This window comes from Colius striatus, chromosome Z (genome assembly GCF_028858725.1).
Source record: "Colius striatus isolate bColStr4 chromosome Z, bColStr4.1.hap1, whole genome shotgun sequence".
NCBI lineage: Eukaryota > Metazoa > Chordata > Aves > Coliiformes > Coliidae > Colius > Colius striatus.
Window position 1 is genome coordinate 32,029,805 of NC_084790.1, and position 12,596 is coordinate 32,042,400.

At 34.9% G+C, this 12,596-nt stretch overlaps 1 protein-coding gene across 11 annotated transcripts in view; it reads right to left on the reverse strand.

Annotated features, from left to right (window-relative positions):
* Positions 1–561: 561 nt before the first annotated feature.
* Positions 562–12,596, reverse strand: part of PPIP5K2 (diphosphoinositol pentakisphosphate kinase 2) — a 66,362-nt gene continuing 54,327 nt past the window's right edge. For 6 of the 11 annotated variants that reach the window (XM_062019510.1, XM_062019516.1, XM_062019513.1 and 3 more), the window contains 6 exons: positions 11,663–11,732; positions 9,556–9,675; positions 8,603–8,665; positions 4,636–4,767; positions 2,949–3,077; positions 562–2,305 (listed from right to left, as the gene is read on the reverse strand). In XM_062019510.1, coding sequence (XP_061875494.1) covers positions 2,202–2,305; positions 2,949–3,077; positions 4,636–4,767; positions 8,603–8,665; positions 9,556–9,675; positions 11,663–11,732 — 618 coding nt within the window. In that variant the 3' untranslated portion in view covers positions 562–2,201. The remainder of the gene's footprint in view (positions 2,306–2,948; positions 3,078–4,635; positions 4,768–8,602; positions 8,666–9,555; positions 9,676–11,662; positions 11,733–12,596) is intronic. The other 5 variants (XM_062019519.1, XM_062019518.1, XM_062019517.1 and 2 more) reach the window with 3 other exon arrangements.

Below are 12,596 nucleotides of genomic sequence, written 5' to 3' on the forward strand. Positions count from 1 at the left end.
TTGGAGTTTTTACAAATGTTTTTGTGCTTTGGTCTGTTTGGTAACGATGCTTTCTTTTTGAAGGAATATTTACTTAAAACTATGTTTCTGGGTGGTAGTCATATTCAACCACTGATTTTCTGTGAACTTACTCTTTCACCTTTGTTATATCTGGCTGGAACAGGATCTAGAGTTCAAAAAAGTTTAATGTGAGAGAGTCCAATTGCATAAGGAAATTGAATTAAAAACACATTCAAGTCAGTTCACGCTCTGTCTCATTGCCAGAGTAGTAATAGGTAATAGAAAACCAGTCACAGTGGTTCAGCATCTAACGTTAACTGTTCTGGAACATGAGAAGGCACTGCAGAATATGTGACCATCATTTACTTTTTTAAAGGAGTGGTTTCAGTATAAAATGGTAAATCCTCACTTCTTCTAAGTCACGTCCCTTAGTGCCAAGAGAAATTCTGTCTTATTTTTGCATTAATGGCTTATTTGCAAATTATTTTTCACTGGATTATGGAGTCAACTACTCATTGTACTTCATGGATACTTTTGAAAGAAAACAAAATGGACAGAAGCTGCGAGTGACCTTGTTTTTATTTAAGTGCACATAAAAAAAAGTTATGCCATGGCTTTGGTTGACTGGAATGATACACATACTTTAACAGTTTGGGGTTTTTTTAATGGTAAACAAATGTACATTCAGTTGTGTGCAAGACTGACACTGTCAATAACACAATTACACTACAGAAAATGAAATGTTTTAAGCATATAGCTGTGAAACTCTTAATATTTTTGCTATTTAACCAGCATTTTTAGAATTAGTCTGCTGAAGCCATTTCATGTGTGGCAAAAACTGAAAACAGATCCTGTGGCAAAGTGAATGTAATTGTAGTTGCACTCGCTCTGGATTTGAGTAAGGGACTTAAAGTAGGGACTTAAAAATATTCCTTGGAAGCTACATCTTCTGCAACTTGAATGTGAAAAGAATTATCTCACTTTAGTTTATGAAGTCCATTAGCCACTTGAACTTACAAAAGTGGACAATATTTTCATACATTTGGGATAACTATAATAATTCAATAACTTCTCATGCCAGATAAGAATCACAAGAATTGCTGAGACTAGATGATTACTCTACATATCCCTGTAACTCAATGTTCCACTGACTACTAACGCTTCTCAGAGCTCTTATAAAATCTTTATCATCTTTTTGTTTCTTTCTGAGAGCATAGGTTGGAAGGAGAGAGGTACGAAAACTCCCAGGACACAAGGAATCCTGAGTATTTCTCAAAAATAATAAGCACTGAGTTCTCGTAGACCGCAGCCCCTCTCTCCTCTGAAGGGATGATAATAAAGCATATGTGGACTATTTACAATTCTTAGGATAAACTTACTAGCAGACCAGCTGTAACCATGTCTCTTTCTACAAAACCTCCTCTTGAATACCACCTTTTTGTAGAAACACATGGCAAAACAAATAAAACTGTCCTTTTTAGTAGACAAAAGAAGGTTTTGATAAAAACATAAAAAAAGATGGTTTTATCCCCAGGATGATATACAGGTAGGTACCCATATACAAGCATGTACACTAAACAAAAGAGAATGGTATATTTGAATGTTACAGGTCTGATGTAAACACAGAACAAAACTAATGACAGTCAGAAGTGATGACACATTAATTATTGCAGCATACATGATATAAAATAACTAAACTGCAGAAAACATCTGCTTATCTTCAAAGAGACCTCATTGGAAATGTAGTTATAAATTTAAAAAAAAAGTTTCTATCCAAGATGTGTGTTACATTTCAGCCCACAAAAGAAATTCACAGGGAAATTATAAACCCCTGAAAATAGAAGTTTATAATGACAACAGACAATGCCTTCAGTTCAGTGACGTCGACAGAGCCACTGTAACACATTCCAATGCATTGGTATTTTCTTTTTGTATAGTTTACACTAAATATGTGAAGAAACTGAAAAGGTTCATGTGCAGCTTTTCCATTAAAGGTGTGCAGTTCAAACTGATAAATAAATATTTTTCCTGAAATGTTTTAGAAAATGAGAAAAGACATTTGACCTAAAGATGTAGCGTGCACACTAGTTAACCACATATAACCTAAAGATTAAGTGCACTGTGAACCGCAGACAGTAGTTGAAAGCTCCGTAAATGCTCACTAAAGATTTGTTTGAGAAGTTGCTTCCAGTTTTGTCTGATCATTTCTTCTCAGGAAGAGATTCACCACTAAGTTCTACATCTAGCGAGGCCTCTTCAAGAGATAGCTTAACGTTAGGTACACTAACAGAAGATCCAGGGACTGCTGTAGAAATAAAAGAAAAAAAGATTTTACAAACTTTTTTTTTTTTTTAAAATATCCATGAGACTATTCATGCTAAAAAGCATCAAAAGCAAGAACAATACACGTTACCTAGCATGGAAACACACACAGTGCTACATTGTAATGAAAACAGAAATGCAATGACATTTTCTTTCAGAGGTCTTTTGCAACAGCACAACCATCCAAAAGCAGACAGTGCAGATGGCCAGCAGTTCAGACTGCATGAACTAATGACTGAATGCATCATCGTGTTATAGGCAGCTATAGGAACCTGATCACAGAATTGTATGGTACATGTTCAGAAAACACCTTAGAAATTCTGTCTTTTAAATAAGAAAGTTCCCTTTGCTTGTCTTACTTGGAGATAGCTGGAAACACTGCCATACTTAAAAATAAAACCCCATCAAGCATTTTAAGGCTGTAGAAATTCTTTCAAACACTTCTAAGAGAAAGTAATCATTAATGCAATTTTCTGCTATAACTATTTGTGCAACTGAGTTCTTGCTGACCCATAAAATGATCCCACTTACATAGACAAGGAATGTTAAGAAGTAGCTGCCTTAAGAAATTATGTAAGAAAATAATGAATCAAGCCAGACATTCTGCCTTGTAAAAAATTACTTACATGAGGTTGGTTTCTCTATTGCTAGCCTTTCAGGCAAAGTTTCAAGTGGTGTTGGCTGAATTTTCGCAGGGGTATATGTATTTAAAGAAATTTTTCTCCCTGACAGTGGAATCATGTAAGTTGGAGAAGCTGAAATGGGGAAGCGGAGGGGAAGTGAAAAGATACACATCATTAATATTGGAAATACTCTTGCCTTAGCAAAATGTTAAAAATAGCACCTACAGAGCTGTCTATCTGTCCACGAATATAGATGCCACAGTTGTACAACCTGCAGCTCGGCTACTGATTTTTGATTCTAGTGTCAAAAGTTTCAAAGCATGAAGGACAAATCTAAAACTCTCCTTTTCATCTCAGAAAATTATACACTAACTTCATAACGTATAGGAAGTAGCAATTGTGCTTTTTCTGGACTTTTGGTAAAGCAGCTGTTACTGAAATTCAGTAACACAACTGCTACTTCCTGTAGGTTATGAAGATTGGACTGGAATAGACATTTAGTCTGAAACACCTATAAAAAGTACATAGAATACATTATTCTCTAGACAACTTCCAAATATTATAGGAACGCAGAAGAAGAGCAAAATGCTTATGGCCTCAATTCCATCAAGTCTAGTAACTAACTAGTCCTTTATAGAAAGGTGACAACCAGACTACCACAGAAGTATGACAGCTTAAAAAAAAATAGAAGTTTCATTTCACGTGCTTTAAGTTCTGAACTGATTTTGAAGAGACCTGAAATTCTTAACCAGTTTAACAAAACACTTTAAATAGCTTGGAACACCTAAGCCTCCCTGAGTTCTTTTTCAGTAACATCAGTTTTCTTACATCACTTATCTTGCTTCACAGATAGAAGAGGCCTACTCTATCAAATTAGCTGCTGATTTAAACTGAATACAATTAAGAAACAGGAAAAAAAGAGAAAACTCTTGTCATAGAAAAAAAGGAAAAATCCTAGCAGTTAGGTAATTTTTGTATCTGTACTAGAAAGTACAAATTTTTAGATCAAAGCATTAGTCTTTAGACATTTCCTCCAGAAGACCACCTGATACATGAATTGTAAGCGTCCTACCGTGTGTTAAATCTGATCTAACTGAAACCACAGCCAAAGCCACAGCAGTAGAATCACAATGGGAAATAACCTTCCTTGAGACATGCACATGGACAAAACTCAGCTTTCATTTCGTTACCACGTAAACACTAAACATGCAACACAATCTACAGAGAACTACATAACTGCCAGGCACCCCATACATCAAATCCCAAGTAATATTGAAAGAAACAGGAAATAACACAGTTCTAAGATGTAAAAGGCAACACTACTCTGCTGAGGTTACTGCTAGGACAACAGTGCACTATAAAGCTGGAAATACTGCATTATTTACCAAAAAGCATCCCTTGTAATTCAGTTGAACAGTATGGAGGAGTTCTCAATGTGAGGAAATAAACCAGTTATGATGTCATTAAATCCTTAATTGACTACCCCAGTCAACAGAGACATTATTTCAATTAAGATGGTGTCCATATCACAAAAGGATACTCCAAAACTAAAATTATAGTTTATGCTCGTATTTTGGTTTTTTTTAAAAGCAGCATTCTTCATTTACCTGATAGCTGTAAAATATTGGAACGATTAACTAAGCAATAGTTAAAAAATTAAATGAATGTAATTACAAACTAAATTTAGTACATGTCTCCTGTAGATTTTCCCTTGATGGAGCAGCCACAGAAGCAAGAAATTCATCCACCTGCTTCAGAGACAAGGAGTTGTGCAGAGTTTCCAAAGGGCAAATAGAAGGCACCATGGAATATAGTTCAAAACCTGAAAGAAAAATAATAATAAAATAAAAAGATTTCCAAACATAAGACAGGATTTAAGCTATTACACAGGCAAGTATTAATGCATGATAAAAAGTACTCATTTTAAATCAGCTGACATGCAGACATAGTACTTCTGAAATCACAGACACAAAAATCTAGGAGATGGATCGAGATGTGCCCATTTCCAGAGTGTACTAAAGGTGTCATGATTCTATGATTCTATGTAACATACCATGAGATACAAATCCTATGAACATATAAAGTGGTCTTCAAACATTACATCTGTGCTCTACTCTCAAATCAGTTCAGGAAAGATAACTTGAAGACAAACTTAGTAAATCACTAAAAAAAATTTTAAAAAAGGATATGGTGGTATTTCTTATCCTCATTTGCATACCATTCTCATAACACAATGCTAAATACGTAACTCATTCATGCAGGTAAAATAGGATAGCTATATTGTCAACTATTACCAAAGAAAAGCTAGAAATGCTATAACTTCCAATAAATAAATTTGCAGAATTCACGTTCTATCATCTTCAGTATTCTGTGAAAAAAATCTGTTGCCTTCAATATCAAGGAAAACCACTGTTAGCACTTTTGTAACTTGAGGTTACACAGTTTGTAAAACTTTGTAAAACAGATTTACACCTACCTTTATGCATTTAGAAACAGTACTTAAAAGACTACAAGTTTCATGTATTAGAACAGCTAAGTATTGCAACTCAGTATCTAAAAATTTGTTGGACTTTGCTTTTTCTACATTAGTATCAATCATACAGCAACCATGCATATCCATATTACTATCATTCTAAAAAGCATTTAAAAATATTGGGGGAAAAAAACCCCTTCAGTTCTCTAAAGTGATGCAAATCTGATAACTCAATGAACAGCTCTTGGTCCAAAAGCATTTCAGAAGAGAAAAATATGTCCATTAGTGTTCTCAATATACAGTTGTAACATAACAACTTTGCAATTCAATATTGTAAATTTGTTACATTTCTTTTAAGGTATTTAAATGAAGAAACAATAGTTAATGAAGTAATGCTTAGAATGTCAGTTCAAGGTACATATCAGAGATAGCATTATGACTGTAAACTGTTCCCTCCCCTAAAATAAGTATCAATATTCCTGTTATATCCAGAATTCCCCATTCAGTGAGAAGGAGCTCAACAAAATTTCAGTCCTCAAATATCTATATCAATATTTGGATCCACCTTGGCAGTGCTAAAATTTGAGGGACAGTTGCTTCAAATACACAATCAGCTGAAGGAGACAAGCTTCATTTTTATCACAAATAAAATGTTGCATTTAATGGAAACTTGCTTTTCATGTACAAAAAACACAACACCACATACTTAATTTCTATTTTCCTATAAAGGCAGTAGCTAAGCTTCAGTGTAAGCACTAAGATGTTTGGCATAAATATTAATATCCTAAATAACTATGCATGCATGCAAAGCGCAAACCCTTTCTTTGCATTACAGTAAAATACAAGATTTGTCTCTTTACTCTGGCATAAAAGGCACTATCACTTGAAGAAGAATTTATCTTTTTACTTTTGCCAAGAATGTAGTGGGATAATGTCAGGTTAATTTTGTAATAACTGCTACTGTTAGTGAAGTATTACAGAAAACCGGAAACGAATTTCGAAATACACCTGTGTCCTATAAAAATACAAAAGGGAAAAAGTTTTTATCTTTCTGGAATTTCTCCTCCATAAGTTTTTCTTCAGTTTTGACAGTTCTGCTATCAGATAACCATATCGCAGCATGCTGTTCTTGTATCTTTGCATCTAAAGAACATGACTTAAAAGAGACTGTGGACATGTATCTGCAGTATTTTATTTAAATATTTTTTGATATTATGAGAAATAAATTTAAATTTAAATGGTGAAGCAGCCTGACAGTATCCCTTTGATAAAGCAATTTCCTGCCAACTAAAAAACAGCCTTTGAGCTTTATATATATTCTCAAAGCACCATCCCCATCAAAAGGCATGACAATGAAAGGGTTAACGCAGCATCTCAAAAAGCCACCCTGCTGTCTTATATTTAAAAACTATAGAGACATACCACTGGAGCCTAGAAATTCCACAGAGGAAATGGACCAGCACCTTAAGAGGTGTGGGTGTTCAGCACAGAGGCCCAGAATATAAGGTAAAGCACTGTCAGAAGACACTTGTTTCACCATGTTCCTTGAACTAAAGATGGGGGGGGGTAGTCTGAAATGAGTTAAGAGGGTGTGATAACAACATAAAAATAAGAAAAAACAGAGTGAAAGGGATAAGGAGAATCAAAATGATTGCCCAGAAGACAGACAAAACAACATCAATTATGTTCTTATGTTAGTATAAAACCCTTGGAAACCTGCAATGTACCGAGGTTTCACAGGAGCTCATACAGCATGCATTAGTCTTGTAAAAGATGTGTGGTTAAACTGCTGTATTAAATGAATCAGAACAATCAATGCATTCATTAAAAGCAATTTAGATCCTTTTTTAAAGAATGCAGTTACAAAACATAGTGCTAGAAGGAACAGAAAGTGATCATATTATTAGACACTAATACCCAAAAGTAATTCTTACTTTCTGGCTTTGTGTGTTTTGGAAATACTATTTGGTTTGAGTCTAGAGTTAAAAAATGAAACGCTAACTTTCCTGCTTGAAAAAGGACACTAGAATTGGCCAAACATATTGGTATTAATTCAGCCTTACTATAGCAGTTTCCCTTCAAGAAACACTGCAGTGCAAAAAGTTACTCTGGAATTCAAATGACTATTCTAAAGGGCTACTTTGCTTCTCAGAAAAGCAAAACAAAAACTCACTTTTTTTTTCTGTTTTGAACCTTATTTCCAAGCAAATATATTTTGCATCTAATATGAAAATGTTGGTGATTTCCACTGCAGTTTTAATATCACCCTCACTGTACTCAGCCAGCAGTCATGCACATTTTAAAACTGCAATTTAAAACTGCAATGAAGAAATGTGGAAGAAGGTATGTAAGAACCGGCAGATGCTGGAGATAGTCTAGCTTTCATGAACAGGATACATTTTGGGCCTATCACATAGAAAGGCAAGCATGAAATATTTTGCTGAGGAAGAGAAAGACATACCTCTGTCCTGTGTTGTAAACCAGACTTTTTTTGTAACTATGGGACACTGAAGACAAGTTAACTCTCACTCCTGAAGCTCAAGAGATCAATGTAAGCAACAGGCAACTCTCTTGTGATTTTTAGTGCAATATTTAAGTAATTTGCACATCTGATGCATAAAGAAGCATAATAAGTAAAATAAATTTTTGTCTGAGGATAAACATAGCAATTTAGCAGGAACAGAACCAAACCTTCTGCTTTAGTGTTTTAATTTAGCATCAGTTCAAGAAGATAATCCTAGACTCAAGTTGTCAGTTCAGTGATTTATTTTAGAACCAGGAGGCTCAGGGAGCTCAGCAGGAGAAAGATAAAGAAGCAGCAGCAGCTATCAAGAAGTGTATGACCAATAAAGATCAGATTTAATTCTGTTTTTATCTTTTGCCATACAGTCTGATCACAAAAGAAATTGGGGAGAAAAATTTATTATTGAAATTATGATTAACAGTAGAACTTCCATTTTTTTCAACGATTTTTTTAAGCAATGATTTTTGATGTTGTATTTATACTAATGAATGGTAAAGAAGGGATAGATATCTAATGATTACAAATATATTTGGAGCTGTGCTCGAAGTTAGCAACGACAGATGGCTGGATGATATTGTACACCCCGTATTTGAAATAAAAATAAAAGGGATAAAGCAAGGAACCTTTTGTTTTTGTCTTTAAAATAAAAGCAAAACGTACCATTGGTTGGGTGTCGAGCAAATGAGATAGAAAACCTTTTAACAGCAGAACCGCGTGTGGTGTCTGAGAAAGAGAAAAACAGGTACCTGAAATTTGTAACAGCTACCAAAAGAGGGACATTTTAAAAAAGGAAAGGAAGAAGAAAGAAAAAAATAAAGGATGAGAAGGTATTAGAACTGAGTGGCATGCAGAAGGGACCAAGGAAAAGGGCTAAAATCTAAACAGATGTTAAAAAGAAGAAAATGTGGATTGTTGATAACTACAAGATGTGTAATGAAGTGTATGAAAACAAGCAGAATGAGCTGGTGATTCTGGCATACAAGGGTTATATCAGGTAAGAGTTGAACACTGAGGAGTGAATTGGAGAGTGAATTGGAGCATGAATACTGTTTCACCTCAGAGTTATAAAGGTGTGCTTTGTCATCTTTACATTCTGAAATCTAGTAAGACTTTCTTCTCCACCCAAGATTACCCCAAACTGAAAATCTCTTGCTCCTTTGTAATCCAAACCCCACTGAAAAAAAAGGTCAGGAATCCTAAAATTTTCACCGTCAGTATTTAACTTAGCAGTTTATCGTTTCTTTCATTCCTTGTATATGCTGCAAGTAATTTACTTCATTTCAAGACCAGTAAGTATTGATAAAACCCAAAGTGTAAAGAACTTCAAAACCAAAATTTTAGTTCACTTAAAAAAATGTACTTGCTGAAGTCTCCTGGTACACATTACAAGTCTGTGAGCTAGTGTTCAATTCAAGACAGAAACAAGAATTAACTATGCTATTAAGTCAAACATGAGCAAGCTATGGGCAATAAAGAAGCAACAGAAACTCATACAATTAATACGAAGGCAAAGGATTCTAGGATTCCAGTAAAATCAGTAACCTAAGTTTCATCTTTAGAAGTTTAATGTGGCACATGGATTTGTGCGTGCATGTGCGAGAGTGTGCACATACCATCTATGAAGCCAGAAGAAGTCAGCTTTTTACGATGAGTACGAGCATAATCCTGTAGGTTAGGTGCACTTGAAGAACCCCCGAGCACTGAGGTGCTAAACAGGCCCGCACAGTGAGACCCTGATGGGAGTTAGAGAAAATACATACAACAACCAGGTGTTCGTCCATTCACATTGGGGATGCATGCAGCATGCAAGCATATGGCTCTTACCACACAAAAGACAGCTTTTGGCAGTGCCTTGGACAGGTTCACAATATGCTTGTAATGTCAGAGTGGTACTTGTAGGCTGAAACTACCATAATTTATTGTGCTTCTACTCATGACACAGCACCCTCTGCTCTATGTGCAAAGAGAGGACTGTCTTTAACAAAGTGAGTTCTTGTCCTGTTTTCACTTTTGGTAAAGAAAAATTACCAGTTAGCATCAATGTAAACATAACCAAAACAACAAAACAAAACCAAGATGGTGATGATGATGATGTGAAAGTTGTGTGTTTAAATGCCTGCAGTTCTGAAACAAATACAAACTGGAAAAACATTGCCCATTGCTTTCCTCCAAATCAACCTTTGAGACAATAGGTTGCAATGAAGTACTTGTTCACTTCCGCAGACTTAATATGGAAATATTTCCCATCTAATCCCAACAAAATGTTAACCAAATGGGAAATACTCTATTGGTATTTCAAGCTACCATCACTGACAATGTTTCAAACTGAAAATACCCAAATGTTCCACCAACTTTTGCTTGGCTTCCTTTCCTGTGAAAACTTTTGCACATCTCCATGCGAGAGTACTTTTGTTACAACTCATGTAATACTTCTGCCACTAGGATGGGAGTTTTAACAAATCACTGAAAGCCACAAACAAAAATATAAACATAAGTTTTATAATCAACTATAAATGAAATTTACATACAACAATAAATAAAGTGGAAAAAAATGTTGCATTTTTTTCCTTTAGTTTTTACCATTAGTTGAAAGGAGAAGTGTTTTCTTCACTTTTCCTTTACAATTTATATAAGTAGCAGCAGACTTTTTTTGAAAACCAAATATCCAGTGGTACTTCCTTTCATTACTTTTAATGGTTCGGTGAGGGGAAACATTACTAGCACTTGTGACCAATCACAGCCAAAATAAATTGTGCCTGGTCTGTGACAAAAGCCTTTCACACCAAATCTAACATCTTAATCTAAGCACAGAAATACATCAACTTCCACAAGCCATGTTGTGTCACACGTTGGCAAAAGAAAAGTTGTTTAACTTCAGCAAGCACACAATAAAAAATACCATGACTTCAATAAACAAGAGCACCTGATATAAGCATGTTACCAAGGAAAAATATAATAGGGAGAAAAGTATCACAGAAAAATTAGATATATAAAAAATATAGATCTTTATAAAGAAAGGAAAAGTTACTTCTAAGGTTATGCATACAGTTTATGCATTTTCTAAGCTTCATTTTTCCAATGAAAAGACACACAGAAATAAAGCAATATTCATTTACACTAGTGCAGAGTTTCATATTTTTGCATATGAGCCATATGTATGCCTGTTTCAAAGAAGCAATAGAAAAGTACTAACTGAATTAAAAGAATTTGAAACAACTCATTGAATTATAGTGTGACTCATTCTAATGCTAAAAGGAAGAAATGGATTTTAGGAGAGGGAATGTGTGCAAAACTCCTGATATATCAAGAAAATTGGTGTTTGTCTCCTGTCCCACTCCCCTCGGTAAAACACCTTCAATTCCATCAACCACCCACAGCAGGAAACATTAATTTTCAAGAAAAGAACAGTTTCCAGTGCAGGCCACTTCAACTGAAAAGATTCTTGTGAAACACAGAAACTCAGTTGTAAAATATTATCTTGAAAATCTATGTTAAAAATAATCCTGTGTACCTTTTGCAAGCAGTACAGAGTCAGTAGTGTTAACCGTCTCAAACAATTTTTTTCTTTTCAGTGATAATTTATTCTAAAATCTTTTCCGCAGAAAAATTGTCCAGTTTGTAGGCAGACGCTCAGCACATATTATCGACAACAAGTACTGTTGGGTGCTGTTAACATAAAAGCTGCTAACATCAAACAAAATGGCAACTGTAGGCACATACCTAGACCACTCTGTTTTTGTTCCAGAATAGTTCTCGGTGTTCGTAAATTACTATTGCTTTCTGATAGGACCTGGATATAAAGAACAGAAAAATAAGGGAAGGTAGGACAGCATCATGAAACATCCATTTAACTTGATACAGTAGCCTGTTTCAGACAGACAAGTGTTAATAAGCTACATGATAAGTGTTAGTAAAATATGTAAAGGAAACATAAAAAGATCATGCAATATCCCCTTCTGAAGGGAGTCCATTTCACATATGAGTTCCTTGCAATGAAGTGGTGCAAAGCGAGCATTCAGAATGAGAAAGGACAAAGACCAAGACCGATACAAGAACAGACATTTGAGACATTTTATTTCATTTTGCCAAATGCACTCTCCTAAACTGCGGCTTTATTAAAAAAAAGGAGGGGAGGGAAGGAAAGACAGACAGGCTATTGACGACATCATACAATCACTGATCCATGCACAGGCTAAATCAGTGTAATCTTCAGATGCTCACAGTCTTTACTGATATAAACTTTTCCTATGGAAATTGTTTTAAAATTTTCCACAATAAAAAGAAATTACGAAAATTTTCAAAGAAAAAGGGTATGGTTAACAGAACACCATCCATTGTCATACATGTAAACAATATCTTGACATACAAAACAGTCATTAGATCCTCACTGGTACTTCAAAGAAATGAAGTATCTCGTTTTCCTGCCTTTCCCCCCCAATATTTAGAAGTATCCTGTAGAAGCCAATGGATGATGTACTGTGTTGGGAGTTTCAGATACCTCCAGATACAGAAGGTAAGAATTATTAGTGCTAGGCAAGAATTATTAGAGCTAGAGTTTTTTCCCTGCCATAGTTAATACCAGGCCACTGAAAAGATGATATATGCAAAACAGGTTTTGAATAGCAACACGAAGTACCAAATAAATTACTTGAAA